The sequence below is a fragment of the Melospiza melodia genome, chromosome 4, assembly GCF_035770615.1.
Source record: "Melospiza melodia melodia isolate bMelMel2 chromosome 4, bMelMel2.pri, whole genome shotgun sequence".
NCBI classification, from domain to species: domain Eukaryota; kingdom Metazoa; phylum Chordata; class Aves; order Passeriformes; family Passerellidae; genus Melospiza; species Melospiza melodia.
This window is the reverse complement of record NC_086197.1, coordinates 8,832,757-8,851,009: the sequence shown is the minus strand read 5'-3', so window position 1 is coordinate 8,851,009 and position 18,253 is coordinate 8,832,757. Positions and strand designations below refer to the sequence as shown.

At 39.0% G+C, this 18,253-nt stretch overlaps 1 protein-coding gene across 2 annotated transcripts in view; it reads right to left on the bottom strand.

Annotated features, from left to right (window-relative positions):
* SEMA3D (semaphorin 3D) overlaps nt 1-18,253 on the bottom strand; it is a 135,546-nt gene that overhangs the window by 35,475 nt on the left and 81,818 nt on the right. For both annotated transcript variants that reach the window (XM_063153780.1, XM_063153779.1), the window contains exons 8-10: nt 12,378-12,520; nt 883-997; nt 373-442 (exon numbers count right to left, since the gene is read on the bottom strand). In XM_063153780.1, coding sequence (XP_063009850.1) covers nt 373-442; nt 883-997; nt 12,378-12,520 — 328 coding nt within the window. The remainder of the gene's footprint in view (nt 1-372; nt 443-882; nt 998-12,377; nt 12,521-18,253) is intronic.

The window sequence follows — 18,253 nt, the reverse complement described above, 5'->3', positions numbered from 1 at the left end:
TTCACAACAATCATTTACCTAAAATTGTAACTATTGGTTGCTCAATAAATATTATAGAAATTTACAAATTCACTGGATGAAGCTGAAATAATCTAGTTTGCTTTTGATTGTTACAATTACATTACTTTTTATAATCACTCTCAAAAGATAGGCACACAAACAAATTAAGTTAGACATAATTTATTATTTCCAGTACTGAAAAATATTGTCCTCAATGACTACAACCCTGACACTGGACACCAAATTCCAGCAGTTCCTACTCTCAGGAATGAGGATCTAGTCTAGAAGACCTGAGAATATACAAAAATATAAAAGTTCTGAGTAAGATCTTCATCATTTGTTTTCAGAGGCAAATACAATCCCAACACATACCTTGTTGTAGTGAAGACTCCATAAACAAGAGGGTTCCTCTCATCTCTTGTAGAAAGTAAGAATATATCTTCTGCAATGAGAAAAATATATTTGGGGATTTAAATTTTTTAGTTAAACATCCACTGACTATTTCTACATTAACCATCTATAATTAGGAAATTCGTAAAAATATAACCAGGTTATATTTTTGTTGGAATTTTAGTTTCTGCTGTGTGAATTTGTAGCAATATTCTGAAATGTGTTCATTTGCAGATAGTGTGGGTTTTATATCAAATCAGATTTTTACTTTCCAGCTTTTGAGGGAAAGGGAAAAATACTGTAATTCTGATCAGATCAGTATTAGTTATAACTAGGGACTTCTGATCAAAGTCAGAGGTATTACTAGCCCTGTTTGGAAGAAGATTCAAATCAAAACAAGACATACTGCTTCTATAAACCAGAGGGGGAAAAATTCCAACAAAAGCAGGTATTACTAATGTCAAAATAAACATTAAAGAGAAATCAACTTACGCAGCTCATCGAAATGTGTGTCTGTCCCTTCAGGACCAGGTATGGAACACACAAGCCTGGCTTTCAGAAAAGTTGTCCACTTGTTTATTAGGCTTCTTTGGCCTCCCATATCATTCTAACAAAAATAAAATGAAATTCTGGAATATTAAAAAAGTAAGGGCTTTAACACATGACAGCACAGTATGGACTGGCATCCTCTGATTCCACAGTTGACTCCAACAACAACATAAAAATCTTTTTTTTTTTTTCATTTTCTTTTTCCTAGAAGTGTAGGAGAGCCTTTGTCTAAGTATCTTCTGCAGTTACTTATCAGTAACTGCAGAAGATACTGCCCTTCAGAGAGAGGGCAATTCAAATTTTCTCATTATACCCAAAACTGATTGCGAAGTTCCTTCCCCAGGTTTTTAACTGGAATACCCATATCACATGACTTCCTGCTCTCTGTGAGGCTAATTTTTATAATTAGTTATTCTTCAAAATTCTTTGCAAACCAAATAACAGAACAGAATATTTTTGATAGATTTTGCAAAAGAAAAATGAAAACTATATTCATCAACAGCTTACAATGCAAATACAGGACTGGGGGTTTTTTTTGTGTACACAGTATAGAGAAAAATGCATTCCAGACAAAACCAAAGTCATATTATTCTGATAATCATTGTTACAGGAATATCAGTCTGTCTTCCTGCAACACGGATTTTTTTCATTTATTTTACTATGGGTTTCCAAAACATAAGCATGCTTGCCCATATTTCTATTAGCCACTGGAGAAAGAAAAAATCTATAAATGATCTCTTGAAATTGGAATTACGTGGGTAATTGAGGGGTAAGTGACCTTCTACTGACTTGGATCAGCAGAGGTGTATGGATAGTAGATTTTAGAAGATTTAAATTTTAAGAACTCAAATTGGGAGTTTGCTCATGTACTTCTTCCATGGAGTACATGAAGGACCCTGCTGGTTCCAAGCAGCAGAACTATTTAGGTTCTGAAAAGCTATTTGGCCCCCAGAACTCTTTATCCTAAAAATGGTAAGGGTAATGATATACCAGCAGGAACCAAGAATTGAAACACTTGAAAGAAATGTCATCACCAGCTGTAGTCTCCCAGCTGTAGGTTCTCAATGATTCCAGGAAGGTGCCTCCTCCCCTCAGTTATAAACTCTGAAGCTTAAGGGGTCTGTGCTGTAAGTTTAAGGACCACGAATTTAGCAATAAATATTCAGCCCCTTCAGATTCATAAGGAGAAATCACTTTTCTGTTAATTCACATTGCAATCTGAAGGCACAGAACCAGCCAGAGTAGGAAATACTGAGGGGTGGGAATTACATGTCATCACCACATTTGTATTTGGCCCTTCAGGGCTGTATCATACTACAGGCATTCAGAAAGATGGTTTTAAGTGCTGAAATCACTTCACAAGGAGTAACACTTCTCTGGTAATGCACTCTAACTGCTTTTCCTTTTCATGTACCTGCTACTTTCAAATAGATTAGCTCAGTTGGAAATGATTCCTGTTAATGTATGGCCTTTGGAACTCCTGCTCTTACAAGAATTGCTGCCTCCTCCCTTGATTTCCTGAGGTTCTGCCAAGCCTGAAGCTTTGCATCTACCCAACAGATTTATTACAAAGGTGTCAAAATTAGCAGCCTGAAGCAAAAAAAACCTCTGCATGTGTGTGTTCTGTTCAAAGGCAGAGCAAACAGACTTTGTGCTGCAGCTGAAACCAAACGACTACAAAGATGCAACAAAGAATGTCAAAAAGCAAGGAGTGTTAAGGTTTTCCTTCCTCTGGCAATTCAGATTAGCTAAGCAAATCTCACATTGCAGGGCTTCCACTTTGATTTCTGGTGAATGCAGAGCAGCATCACAGGAGAAGAGATGTCTCTAACTACCTGACTAAAATCTGAGAACAGGAAGAAAGCATGGAGCAAGTGATGGGGCTGGAATAGAAGAGGGACCCTTATCTAGTTCCTACTCCTGTCACTGCAGCATTCAGCTTCTGCAAGAGATGGGAAGATATGTATTTGTGTTTTACCAACCTTAACTTGTGACCCACCACAGCATTTTCACAAATGCTTATTTTAAATGCATCAGTAGATCCACTGAGTTGCTAGAGAGCAGTGTGAACCAAACACTGTGCTCAAAGGAAGCAATCTTAGCAAGTGCTATGTGCATTAAAGTATAAAATATTTGGATTTAAGAAGCATCTATATTTGCTTGCTTTCAAGCCAGGACATGATGTTAACCATGTTATTTGAATTTAAGAGGCATTAGAAAAGACATTCACTTGGTGTGCTTTACAAATCCAAAAGCTGCCAAAGTAACACTGTGCACTTTACAATGGAGCAAAGGGAATTCAGTGACCAGTCAGCATTCCAAGAGCTACCAAGTCCTTCTGAAGCCAGAGAATGACAAATTTATGCTGCAGAGAGACTGAAAAGACCTTTCACTGATTGAGACAGTTGCACATATAATATGCTGACATATCCTTCAACATGCTTCTTCCTACTGCCATGGCTCAGTGAAATAAAAAGCACATTTTACTATGAAGGTATTTTTGCTTGTGGTTTTGGGGGATTTTTTGGATCAGTAGACATATAGTACTGCTCAATTCTATATGTCATCTCTGTTTAATATGGTGCCTTTCCTTTCCTACAAGATGCCCAGGATTCATGGAGATTGACTGAGAAAGTGCAGGAACTGACAAAGGCTATGATGATTTTATCTACATACAGAATTAGTTCAGCTCAGACTGAGGAGGTTCAGAAGCTATAAATAGTCTAGGTATGTCTTTTCTCCTCGAGTCTCAAGTAGAATTTATCTTACTAAGCTCTGCAAATGTCTATTTTTTTTAAGTAAAGGCATCCCTTCCTTCCTCATACAATTTTTGGTGCATATTAGGTCAGCCTTTGACCCATCTTGAGGCTTCAGGTGCTGGAGAACATGCAGTTTTCTCCCTTCCTTCAGACCTGTATTTGGATGTGTACTCACTCACTTTGCATTGTATCTGCCCACTCTGGTGGAGATTCCTAGGACCCTCATCATTCCTGATTACTGGCCTCTGAGAGGCTGCACAAAGGAAATGCTGGCCCAAGTTATTTTTGGGACTGGGCTGCTACAGAAAGAAGACAGCCTCTTTTGCCAAAGAGATTATTTAGTAGTAGAAGTCTGGAATGAATCACTGATGTGCTCAAATGCTGGGAGCTGGCTGTAGGGCAGGACATGAACACAGCAGGATGCACAGGCTGGGTACTCAGTGGATTAGAAGAAATGCATGGAAGAGGGAAAATCACCAAAGCAACGTCCAGTTAGTGCACAGGTGGACAGAAGTTAGGATTAAACACAACGTCATAGGCTCCTAAGAAGCCCATTCAGCTGATTTATACCAAGCAAAGATTTGCCTCAAGCCTGTTTGAGTAATTAACTGAAATTATTTTTGACAAGAGATATGGTCTGAATACAAAGAACTACAAATATTTCAGGGAGATTGGACAAGAAGACAAGATAAATTTAAGTGCTGAGAGAAGGGGAAGGCAGCAGAACAAACCTTTCATTCCAAAAATATGGCTAATCTTTTAACAGCCAACCAGCCTTGAGTATCTGAAATCTTATCTCCCAAAATATCACTTCTAAGCACACCGGATTAGCTGTGTTTACTATAAACTTTGTTACCGGACAGATGAAGGCACTTAGGGACTGCATATTTCATTTTGAATATAAATAAAGCTTTAATTAGCACTTACTGCTTTGTAATCTCACAAGCTGTAACAAATACCAACACTTCTGCCTGAAATACCTTCTTTTTAACAGAAAGAAGTGCCTGCAAAATCTTGGTTACTTGTGCTTGCCTGAGTTAGAATTGTAGATAATTGCCAAGTAGAAGGAGGGTTGTTCAACCTGTCACCTGTTGGGGAAATACTATCCCAAAATATCACAAATAATTGTAACTACAAATTACTTAGATAAATGGGGAAGTAATACAATAGGACTTTAATAAATCAGGCAGACTCTTATTTACAGAAATCCTAAAATTTCATCCCTTTTCATTGAGCTGGTTGCAAAAAAAAATTTGTTGGAGTGAGAAAACAGGTTTCTACCAAATTACATTGAGAATTCAAATATCAGATCTCCTGCTTCCATGAGCATAGGTAATTGTATGGCTTTCTGACATTCAGGAAGACTGCTGCCTAAATGGCACAGTGTAAATTTTGTGAAGTAATTTAAGGTCATGTCATGCACCTCTCTTGGGAATCTTCCAAGGAAATTTCAGTTTTCTGATCTGCAATTTATGTGCAATTAAGCAAAACAATTTAACTGCAGATTAAGATTTTTCAAACCATCTAGCTAAAGAGAAGTTCACATGAGAATAAAAGCCATCAGAAAAGAAACTGCTCTATGATCAAATTATTTAAAAATCAACTTATATTAAAGACTTTCTGTTGTATCTATTTCCTATTCTGTTGTATCTTGCATACTATACAAATATAGCTTCATTAAAATGAACAAATGTTAGTCTTGGAATCCAGTAGGCAGGAAAACAGATGGCAACAAAACTAAAGAACATCTGCATCTTTGGGGATTTAAATCTCTTATTTGCTTGTAAGTAACAGCGACAAATTGAACATTAGAACAAAAAGTGCAGTTATCTGAAAAATCAGTCTACATCAAAGATGTCAAACACTGTGATTCATAAAACTTTAAAGACAGTAATTATCCTGAACAGCCTCTAAAAGCAAGAAAAAAAAAAGGGGGAAGAAAAAAGAAAAAAGACAATGAGTGGAATTTCTAGAAGCAGGTTATTAATTACAGCCAGTGGCAAGATGTGCAAAAGGACTACCCAAAGAGAATTCCTGGCCTGAATAAAAGGAAATGTTGGGAACAGAGAGGAAAAGTGCTGAAACTGCAAAAGGCCCTGGAGCCTTTCTCTTATTGAAGCTTAGCTCTGTGACAAAGCTACCAGAAACAAATGGCATCCCCTGAAGCAAAGCCTTATATTATGGAGGAAAAAACCTCCAACCTTGTGGCTGACTCTATAAGTGGAGGAACAGCCAACAGCATCCTTTCAACTTCTGTCTTCAGGTTCACAGATCTTTCTATAATTATTCTATTTTACTTTACGTATTCTGTCCCCACTCAACTCTGTTAGGTACCAACCTAACACAGGAAAGTTAAATTGCTCCTTCAGGAATTCAGGTGCAAAATTTCTTGTCAAAACCATATGAATGTAGATGAAGATTCCTCCCGTGATTTCATCAGGCTGCAGGTGAAAACATCAAGCTACACATGGAGTGTGACTTGAGAAAGAATAAAAGCACATTTGAATTATAAGTTATAATAATTAGATTATATAAGTTACTATAATTATAATAATTACGTAATAATTATTATAAATTATAATAATTTATAATAGCACTTGAATTATAAGCAAGAGAAAGAAGGCACATGAGACTTCACAACTTTGCTCTCCTATGGATACATCAAGAAAACTTGGGGAAGTAACTTCTTTGTGTCTGCAGTTCCCATCTGACAATGAGTTGGGGGACTCTCTAGTTTCTGCTCATCAATCAGTCTTGTTTTTATTGAGAAAGTACACTGACAATGCATAACTGTTTGGTTCACCATGGAAAATATTAATTTTCATTTTTGAAAATATTTAAACATCACACCCAGAAGTTTCTATCAAATTATCTTTAGATGGGATCCAGACTGGAAAACCTAACAAGACAGCAAAAAAAAAAAAAAAATTCTGGACTGTTACTAAACATACCATGAAAAAATCCCCCAAAGCCAGAAACTAACAGGCTCAGGTAAAGACAAGGATGGCTTGGGACAAATAAAAGAATAAAAACAGGAATTCCTGATAATTCGTTTCTTCACTTGGACATATACAAGTGCCTGAAGTCACCTGCATTTGATATTGTGACTCAGCATGGATGACCACAGGCTGAGAGCTGGGAAGGGCATGAGGTTGGTCATCATCTTAAAGAGTCCTTTAGAATCTGGAATCCTGAAACATCTGCATTTACAACACTGTACTCAATCAACAATAGCAAAGCTGTAAACCATGGTACTTTTTTATAGTAAATGTACTGGCAGGGAAAAAAAAAGATAGGAAGATAATGCAATCATGTGAGGAAAACTTAAAAATCAGAAAGTCATTATTTGTACTCTTACAGATATTTGAACATCTGAGCCAAAGCACTCACAAGTCAGGGATTTGGGATTAGCCATAGGAACTTCAATTAACTCTAGAGGTTTCCACTTCTGAGCCAAGGTGTACTGGAAGTATCTTATGCAATGTCTCTCTGGCAACTAGGATGGCTTCCAAAATTTGCTTTGGAGGTTGTGCAGCTGCATTTCCATAATCCAGTTTTTAAAGATCTATCTTGACACTGCAACTTATTTCTCACTTTCCCTGAGGCTTAGTAAAATTTAGTTACACCTCTTTACATATAAGCATATCTAACATATTTTTGCCTCATCTGTAAATCATGATTTCCCCTTTTAAAACAGCAATTATTGAAACACACCCACGAGGGACAGAAATTTATGAAACTTCCTATACTTATATAACCCTTGCCAATAAGGAAAGTTGGACCAAAAGACCTGACAAAGCCTGATGTTGTATCTCTTAATCCATCACAGCTAGAAGCAGATACTCTATGGAACTGGACAATCTCCAACACATCAGCCTGTAAAAATGAAATCATCATGATGAGCATCTGCTTTTCTACATAATTTGAAAACTTTCAAATGGCACATAATGTGCAAATACCATATTTGGAAGTCCAAGAGGAGTTGGTTGCCAGAGGACTCACGGCTGCAAGGACACTCAGTAGGCAAATAAGGGCCGAGGTTGTCCAAGGGACGGCTTTTTCAGAGAGTTCTTAATCATTATTATTGAGAAATCAAGAAAAAAAAATATTTCCCATGGCTGGAGTCGTGGGTAGGCAGTATTACGGTGACAAAGGAGGTATGTAAGCATGTAACACACAGGAAGTTAAATCTTGTCTGGAATGAGTTGCCTCCAGAACTGGAAGCAGGATGGCTGCAGGAGCATGGCTGTGAGCCCAGATCAATGGGCCCTGCTGAGAACGTGTGAACATGGCTATTTGGCTTCCAGGACCCGGCTGGTGCAGCTGAACGGGAAAGCAGGACACTGCCAGGACAGCTCCAAGGGCTTTGGGGAGAGATCAATTATCCACACAACACAGAAATACCAGCAATGACCATGAGCCAGTTATCCCCAGTCACAGTAAAGGCATGGCTAGACTATATCCAGGACAAGAAAAACTTAACTTCCACACACCAGCAGCCCTGTGGCAAAGCCTGTCGAGAGTCTGGACTTGGAGCCACAGAGGAATAGCTCCCTCCTGCCATTCTGGGAATACAAATTGCTCTAAGCACCAGACAGGAGGCAAGGTCACAGCCTTGAACTTTGCTGATGTTCATGGCTTTGGAAATAAATTACATTACCCAAAGGTGGAATGCAGGGTGTGTCCAGGGCCCTTGACTCAAGAGCTCTTAAAATGATTACATTCCAGTGTGCTTAGAAAGTACAGTTTAACCAAGAGGGCTGTGCCTAATTGCAGTATGCTTTTCCCCAGGTACAGCTTGGTATATGTAGGGGTGGAACGGTATTTAAAAAAAGAAAAAAGGGGAAAAAAAGAAAAAAAAAAAAAAAACAAAGAACTCACTTGTTCCCACTAGAACAAAGGCTGCTTCTGGATACCAAACACTTGGGGAAATATGGGAAAACATCAGGGGCTGAAGTCTGATTTCTTGGCAGTTGAGGTCTCGGAAACCAGCCTCTAAGACTGCAAGCTTTAACTTTTGCAATACATCACCAAAACCATTAAAGAGAAGCTTGTAACACAGCAAACGCAAACCGCTGTAATAATAAACAGGATTTTCATACTGCAGCAGAGAGACTACTGCTTTTGGCTAATTTCCACTTCATTCCAATAGGATGAGGTTGTAACTATGAAAAGATGTGTTTCTATATAGATAACAAACAAACAAAGGTCCAAAAACTTTCCTCCCTCTTCAAAACTTTTTCTGTGACTCCTCTATGTTAGATTTCTATTTCTCCCTCTATTTGAGTGGGGAAAATAGGAGGGAAAACTGTTCTTTTCTAGGGCTATACTTATACATATACAAGGCTGTCAGTAAATAGAATTAGAATTCTACCATCATTTAGCAGTGAATATGTACAAAAATGAACCTGACTTGCTACTGGACTCCATACGACACAGTGTATGGATGCTGAAATTGTATTTTTTTTCAAAATCTTCCTCAATGTGCAATGACTCTGTACTGTCTTCATCTGAGGCAAAGTGGTTCAGGATTGTGGGCTTGAAGACAATGTAGCTGTAAAATCTTATGCCTGTGTTTATAGAAATAGGAATAAGTGGATCCATGCTCTTAAGAAGTTAAGGTTTGTGTGATCAATTAACATACATATGTCTAACTGCATGCATTTTAAAAAATAAATCAATTTTGCTGGCTAAAATGGTTATTTTTCTTTTTGGTTGTGGCCTCATATGAAAAGAAAATCAATAACCCCAAATATTGCAATTTATGTAAGTATGAACGCACCAGAAATTGGATCAGGTATTGCAGATAAGGCAATGATACTTTCACTGCCTTGCTCAAACCAAAATCAGGAAATGCCATTTGCCATGACAAATGACACAACTGGCTCTGAAAGTGGCTGCTGAAAGCAGCTCCTCCCCAGGGCCAGTGACACAGCAGAGATGATGCAGCGCTGAGTGGGGCTGAGCAGAGCTGCAGCACAGGCTGCAGGGCACTGGGGGCAGGCGCTCTGCTGAGCAGGACGAGGGACAGCTGCTGCACTCTGGGCAAGGAGCTGCCAGCAAGAGCGCTGCAGTCTTCTGGCTCTGAAAGTAGCTGGGAAAGGGGAATTCTTTCCTGAGATTTCCCCTAAGGGAGGGGATCACTGAGAGATCGTATTGTTGAACCCTTGGAAATTAGCCAAAGAATAGGCTGCATTGACTGAGCTCCTTACTAAAAACAAAGCCTGTTCTAATTTCAGCATGTGTTTCTGGCATTAATGGACTGCAGCCCTAAGGCAAGGCGAGGTAGAGAGCAATCAAGTTCCAGTAGAAAAAAAATGTGTTTACACCAAGCAAACTACTTCAGAAGTTGCTGAGCTCCTCCCAAATGCTGTTATTCTCTGCTTAAGAGGGAAAGGAGGAAAGGCTTAACTCTGTGCAGTACAGATCACATTAATGAGACAGTGCAATTAGAAATTGTTGTTATCAATTGTTGCAATCAAAGGCATTGTTCCTATGTCAGAGACAATTAAGCACAGCAGATGTTACATACCACAGCACAGATCCAAAATATCTCAATCCATGAACAAAGTCTATTTGCATATTTAATTTATATCAAATGTCCATAATAATTCTATTTTTATTATAATAATTAGAAATATATTTTTTTAGTTTGTTGGTAATTAAGACAAATATAAAAAAGCAGGAGTCTGGATTATCAAAAGAATCCTGCAACCAGTGCTCAATAAATAAAGAAGACAGTGTAGAACTATTAATAATAATCACCTTGCTTATCAGTTTTCATTGTTTTGGTTTGACTACTAAAAATAAAATTCATGACATTTTTCCCGTTAACATGATTAGTCTACAAATTCATTCTCATTTGAGGTATGATTATACACAGTCATTAGGATTTCCTTACAATACATTTGCTTTTATTCTGATAGCTTATCTCCCTTTTTCTCTAGGTAAAGGATGCTGGTTTTCTCTAGCCAATATATCTTAGTTTACTATACACTCTCATGTGCCTTGGCTTGAAAATGTTGTCTATCAATTTCTCCTAATGCATTAAGTGCTCTCTCATAATCAGCAAATGCCATGTCTAGCAGCAAATCATAAATGTTTGCATTTCCATTCTGTCATTAATCACTCTGCTGTGAAATACCCAGCTAAAGATTATCCATTATTTCGTCTGGCTAAAAACCTACTCGAGAACTGATTTATGAATGAGTGTTTTGTTATCTTAACACTTTAGGTGAAGGACAGAAGTGTGAAATGGCTGTGGCCACTGAAATCTCAGGTGGAGCTGGGAGTTTGCTGGACTGCAGAGCAGCTGCAGATCTACACATCCATACGCTTGTCCACTCTTTGTTTTGTTCCAGTGTGTGTCCATAACTGAATGAGTGCTCTTCTCCCACACACATCTTATTGCAAATCACAAACACTTTTGTTCATGTACTAATTTTCAAGTTTCTCAAGAAACTGCCAGCAGAGTCACACTGCTCAGAAATTGCAAGTCTGTTAATGATTCTGAACAAAATCATAGAAATGTGCCTACTTGTGTGACTTCTGTGGTGCTGCTGATATCTAATTTATCACGAAATAAACATTTGCTCAAAGCTTATGTTTACTATGTTACTGATATGAAGGCAGCTTTCAAGTTCCATTTTCCTGATTTTCACCAGTGATTCCTGAGGGCCCACAGACAGGATGGGAGCACTTCTACTAACTGCTTCTGTTACTACAGAATAGAGGGACAGAATGTTCTAGGGGACAATGGACTGGATAGAGTGTGCATCTGACACAGAAGCCTACAAACCCTTCTGCTACTGTGGGTAGAGACCTCAGTGAAACCATCAGGCTGCTAAACAGCAAACTACACTGAATACTGTCTTCATGGGCAGGAATTGTGGTTTTCTTCTCATCTTTTGAGGAGGATTCTGCCCTTGACAGAGATGCTTCTCTAAAAAGACTGAAGTTCACGAAAGCCTCAGTCTGTATATACCACTGGGGCACAAATCTTTCATAAAGGGCAAACCCAGGCAGAATGAAGGGGAAAGTGAAGGAGTAATCATTCAAAGGAGGTCAGGGCACCAGCCAAATGAACTTTTTACATTGCAGGAGACTCAGGGTCTCATTCCTCCTGGTAAATGGGTCAAGGATTGCTCTTCTTCCAAAGGGAGGAAACCTCCAGGCAGATGTGGGTGTATCTCAGAAACTGCGTATTTCCTTAGCCTCCCCTCACCCTAGTGGGTTATCAGGAATGTACAGAAACAAATGACTGACCCCAGCTCTCAGCAATGCCCAGGAATGGTGTACAGAGCCAAGCTAAGGAATGGGTTTGTACATCCATGCATCAATGGACGCTTTCCACAAAATCCCAAATACCTTGCACTGTGCTCACTTTGACTCATCAACCCTCACTGGAAGCTCATGAAATAAAACACAGCATTGTTGCACTGAAGGTCAATACTTTACTGTTTGGACACAGGATTATAATTTATAAACCTATTAGCTTTTTAAAAGAGGTGCACAGTCAATATCAAGTCTATTTTATGCCAAGTAAATTTCTGATGGCGTTAATAATCAATGCTCACAAAAATTACTACAGCGGCTCATTGGGTAACAAAGGGGAAAACACGTTTCTCACAGAAATAAACAGCACTTGCTTAATTTTTATCAAAAAGACAGATTCCTCACCTTACAAACTCTCCCAACCCTGGAAAGGATTGTCTTGTCAGATGTGCCACTATCTTGAGATATTTCTCGAAAAAAGAAGTAGATTTTATCATCATCTGGGTTATAGGTATCTGGGATAGGAAAAGTCCCAATGAATTTTGCTCCTGGAAATTAAAAGAAAAAGGGGGTTAAAAATTTGAAGAAAAGCCTTAGTACTTGCTGCTAAACTCTGCATTTACATTACCTCTTTAAGTGAAATAAAAATATTATCTAAATATGTAGCAGCAACTTTCTTACTAACTCAAAGTGAAAATCACCATGAAGTCTGAAGTATTTGCTCTCAGGCTAGTGTTTTTGTGTGTAGATCTTACTACCACTTGCAAAACTATGCAGCACTGGTTATCATTCTTTGTTTGGAAATAGAGTAAGTCCCAGTACAAAGTACTGCCTACACAGATCTACCTCACTGCTTTTTCCTCCAAAATGAAGCTAAGTAGATTTTTTGAAATCACCTGGTAGAATTTAAATATATTTAATTAACTCATGGCAGCAGTTATCAGTACAGAACTATACTACTGTTTACTAGAGATAGCTTGCAAAGAAATGTTTCCCACATATCTGTGATACAGCAATCTTACTGACTGTATCTACCAAATCTGTGGAGTTTTTAACTTTTTTTTTTTTGTCAGGGTTGGGATTAAATGTGTGAGATGGTACTTTTTGTTTTGATTTAGATGTTTATTAGTTCTTTTTTATATTATAGTCTCACAAACTGTGAGTTCTGTAGTACTTCATTTTAACAACCTAAAAAGTGGAGCCATATCTCTCCCTCTATGAGGCTTTTTAAGGATAAACTATTTAATTAAGAAATGATACTTAAATTATTTTTACTTTTTAGCTCAATAACTAACTACTTTATTTTGTAATGTGGACTTTTTATTTAATTATACAGTATGACCCAAATCCAGGAAGAAGGTGAAGAAGGACTAGCTTCTGCTTTAAAACTTCTATCTTGTTTTATATATATTACTATTTCTAAAGCTTTAAATTCTAAGTTTTTCACTATGTGATGTTACACACTTCTATTCAAACTATACACTAATAATCTCAGTTTTATAATTTAATTTTGGAAATTTTCTCTATGGCCTGAGGTCAAACGTAGTGTTCTCTTGGGGGTCAATGTTTGTCAGCACAGAAAGTCTAAAATTCTCAGTAACCAGGGCTCCAACACAAACCCAACACAGTGCCATGCTGGGATTCCCCAGTTAGCACAGCAAACTCCAAAACTGGTTGGTCCCTCTTAAGGACCCAGCTCTTGGATGTTCTTGGAAACAGACTGGCTGTATCAATGTAATGATTTGTTTGGGCTATTTAAATCTCCTTTTTGCACAAAATGCCTTGTTGTGGCATGCTGGGCCATTGCTTTACTCCTGGTCCCCTCCAAGGCAAGCGTGGGTGTCTGTCTGCATCTTGCAGGCATGCTTACAGGGCCAAGATGTTCCTCACTGCTCCCAAGATCCCTCATCCATGGCCTCCCATCTTGCTCTACCTGCCCACTAGTTGAGGGCTTTTGTTTTCAGTGTTGGGGTTTCTTGTTTGTTTGTTTTCCTTTTACTTTTGCACTAAAATCAGAAACTGGAGCAATTCCAGGGTCCATGACTGCAGCAGAGCAGCCAACAACCCTGCCTTGCACAAATGAATCAGCTGCTTGGCGCAGGGGTTCTTAAGACATTCCCCAGTGTGCTGCAATAGATGAGCTCTTCTGAGGGCACTTGGATCAATGGCGCTTTTCTTTAAACAGAAGTGGCTATACAAATACAGTGCAAAGAGACCCTTGACTCTAAAATACATTCTTTCAGCAATAAAATACACAGTCTTTGTCCCCCAGTATCAGGTAGGCTGCAGTACAAAGCAATAAGGAGGGTGGTGTAAGAATGCAGAGCAAACAGAGCACACTGTTTATATGGGGGAATACTATTATCAGCTTTCAATAAATCTTCATGCCTTTGTTCTTTTCATAATGATTGTTACTTTATATTAGCCTTGAGAAATTTTCACCATGAACTCCACAGTACACATAGAAGAAAAAGGGAGCCCTTGATTCAAAAGTTTGCAGTCTGAGACAAAGGGCCTGAGACAAAATGGGATGTGTTTAAATGCTCAGTGTGCACCTTTGTGACAGAAGAGTAAATTTATGGGTGAAAATAGTCACAGCGCTGCTTCCATTTTAAACCTTTCTGTCACTAGAGAATGGTGTCAGCAGAAAACATGAAATGATGCAGGCATCAAGATCTATAAATTTAAGTCAGGATTTCAAAACGAGCTTGAGGAAAATATTCCTTACCCCTCAGGGCCTGTAAGGCTACTTTGAAGATTAGATCTCTAGGCATGAATAAATACATAAATATGCTTCTAGTATGGTTTCTTAAATGTGTGGTTAGCAAAATAGCCATTTAAGAGGAAACCTGTGAAATTCTTCTATTCCATGTTTTTGAAAGTCACATCCTTTTTTTTCCTTAATCCACATTCACAGAACAAAACACTGAATATACGGGGGGTTGAAGATTAAACTTCATTGCTTTGCTTGGCAAGCCAAACGCAAAAATAAATGTCTCAATACCAATTCCTGGAACACATTTAGAAGAATCACTAACTAATTAAAGGGACACCAATATTTAACGATTTTAAATCACAACTGAAAACACTGAAATTGAAAGTTAAATTTGAACAGAAATACATTGTGAAAGATATGAAGATGAAGTAAAAATAATTAAATGGAAGAGATTATGACCTCAAAAGCACGTAATGTTCTGTAATTGAGATTTTTGTCTCATCTTTTCTAACCCATCTATCCAAAATATAAAAGTGCATTTAAACTAACTGTGAATTAGGCTTTTGGATTCTTTTCATGGGAGAAAAAACTAATTATGATGATTTTAAATGGCTGTTTTCCCACAGACAGATCTATCCCCCCCACTATTTGCTACAGCAGCAGATCTTCCCACACATGAAGTTCATGGCTAGATTGCATGTAACCAGCCCAGGGATTAATGGCTTCATGAGCTCTGGCAATAGATGGTACATGTCCTGCTTGTGCTTTTTTTATGTGGTCTGATGGGAAAAGCTGATACAGCTGGTTCTTCACTGCAGGGGTGGCTGTTGGTGACCTGCTGGCCATCACCCCCTTCTGAAACCAGCAGTGATTTTTAGCAGTGCAATCTATGGAGAACTTAGGCTCAGAAAAAGAGAACCACAAAGCAGTGGCTGTCCCAGAGCACAAAGAAATGAAAAAGCAGCCCAAAACAGTGGGAAGCAGCACCTCTGTGTAGTTGGGCTGCCAGAAATACATGGCATGACAGAATACAAAGGACAGTGCTTACCTCATTTACCATAACCACCTAGAAGTCAAGCTCCTAACCCATTCTCAGCCAGGTCCTCTCTCAGGGAGGGACAAAGTGACAATGAATAATCCTATTTTAAGACAGATTCCTACAATAGGTGGGGTGAGTCACCCTCTGGAAGTGTCACCTCACTCAGTAAATTACAGAGGCAAGCAAAAGGACTGAGCTCAGACAGGATGCTACATTTGCCTTTTAGAGCTAAGGGAGTTGAATCCCATCCAAAGTTCGCAGGATATAAAGAACTCACTGCCTCCAAGACTTTGCCCTGGAAAAGACTACTAAATTGCTATGAAAAAGTGAAAAGGAAAAAAAAAAAGAGATGAATGCAATTCAAGGAAGCCCTGGTTCCAGCCATGGCCTTCCCTTCCTACGGAGGAGGGAGGAATGTGCAGCTGCTCACTGGGTGCCTGTGCGTGGGGCTGTGGGTGCTCTCTGCCCACGGGGCTGGCACGGGGCAGACTCGGTTCCAGTGGGTGGCTCTGCCATCCGGAGAGGGGCCACCAGCCCCACGTGCCTCATCCCTGGGTGAGACAGCTCCAGCGAGCAGCTGTGGGAACCCCAGATGGCCCAGCCCTGCTCCCCTCGGCTCCAGTGCCACCCTTGCGGGAGGACGAGCACGTGTGGGCCTGAGTCATGGGAAAGATTAGCTGCCTTCCTCCTTCCCCCTCTGCAGAGCTGCTATTCACTCACTGAGATTAGGACATGTCTTAATTAGCCAAGACAGAGATGCCCTGCAAGGAATTGGAAGGTATCCCACGCATTTTTCCCTCGTGCTTTGTCTTTACCTCCCTTCCCTCAGGGAAGGATAATTTTGTTTCCAGAAACAGAATAAGACTAAACTTTAAAAATATTAAGGTGCATTATAGCAAAACTTCCTTGGCCCTCTGGAAAAAAACAAGCTGTACATTTTATGCTTATCCTAAGTAAAACATGAGTCATGCATGGTAATAATTTATTTCCAATTGTACAATTATCCAAGTATGTACAACTTTTACTGGAGGTCTAACACATGCTTGGTAAATGGGCAGTAGAAGAGGGGATTTACATGAGATGGGAGTTTTAAATCTGAAATCAAGTAAATATTTTCTTTATACCAATATCGGGTGAAAGCACAGAAGTATGTAATTGGTAACATTACACAATAGACTAGAAATACATTGGCCACCCTACGGCTTATTGCAAAAATGATGCCGTCATTTCAAGTCGCACTTCAAATTTTCTCCAACCTTAAAAGGACTGTTTCAAAATATTAAAAGCACCTAGTTTATGTCTATGCCTCTTAGTATAACACTGAATGGATTGTGTTTGTGAAGTCTTAGACAGAATTGTGGCTGTAGGGTTTTATATGGCTGGAAACAAGGTAAACCTGAAGAATATATAGGGTCTTCAGTGTTTATATAGTGTGAGGCAATTTTCACCTCACAGTCTAGCACACTGAAGCTGTTTTTCAGACCCAGACATATTAATATACTGTTCTCCTTAGAAAAGTTTCACAAATACAGATGCTTTAAGTGAAAACAGAATAAATTGTGAATCAATCTAAATGAGAGCGGAAAGGCAGACACCTCCCCCCCCACTAAAACATTTAAACATTTCTCAAACCTATAGTTTATTCTGTTTCCTTGTAGTGTTCCCTTGCCTCAAACTGCTCATGAAGAAACAATAATAAGAGAAAGAAATGTTTGAAAATGTATTTTTAAGCTACAAGTTCTTTTGGACTGGCAGCTGAACCCTGTAATGCTCATCAATGTGGATCTAAACTAATGATTGCACCAGATGCTCCTCAGGGCCAAACCATAGTAAATCTTTGTTTTTACCTTATTACTGCATCCCTTAGGAAAGCAGCTGCCCAGCCACCTTTCCATGCTGAGCATCTGCAGGCCATCAGTGATAAAACTGGATATGCAGTTGCATGGTTAATTAGAATTAGAGAACTGACTCCTGGATGGACCCATCATAATGGTCCATATCACAGTCCATTTCTGCTCTGCACTGCACAAGAGGTGTGTGGAAATCAGAGATGAGATGGGAGAGGTGAGACAAGAAAGACTTTCAGCACAAGAAATGGAAGTGGGATAGCTCAGCAGAGTGAGATTCTTCAATCTCCTATTTGGAAAGGTAAACATGACTTTTAAGTGGCTTTCTCTCCTTATCTCGCAGTAGAAATCCTGGAGTTATGGAGTTGCATCTAGATAGAAATTTAAGGCAACAATACAGAATGAAGAGAAGGGATAGGGAAAAATTATTAAGAAAAAAAAAGAACATGTCCTCTTGTTGAGGTCTCAAGGAGTTAGGAGGCACAATTATCCTTTTTAGAAGTGTCTGCTGGGAAGACAACTTAACCCTGTGGTCAGCAGGCCCTGGCCTTACACTGCACCCATAATAGTCACACAGGCATCCTGAGCCAGGACCAATGTTGCCACATCTTTAAGGACAGCTGACAGCTAAAAGGGGGATGCTTTAATTGAGCAGGGTTAGCTTGTGAGTGAAGTTTTC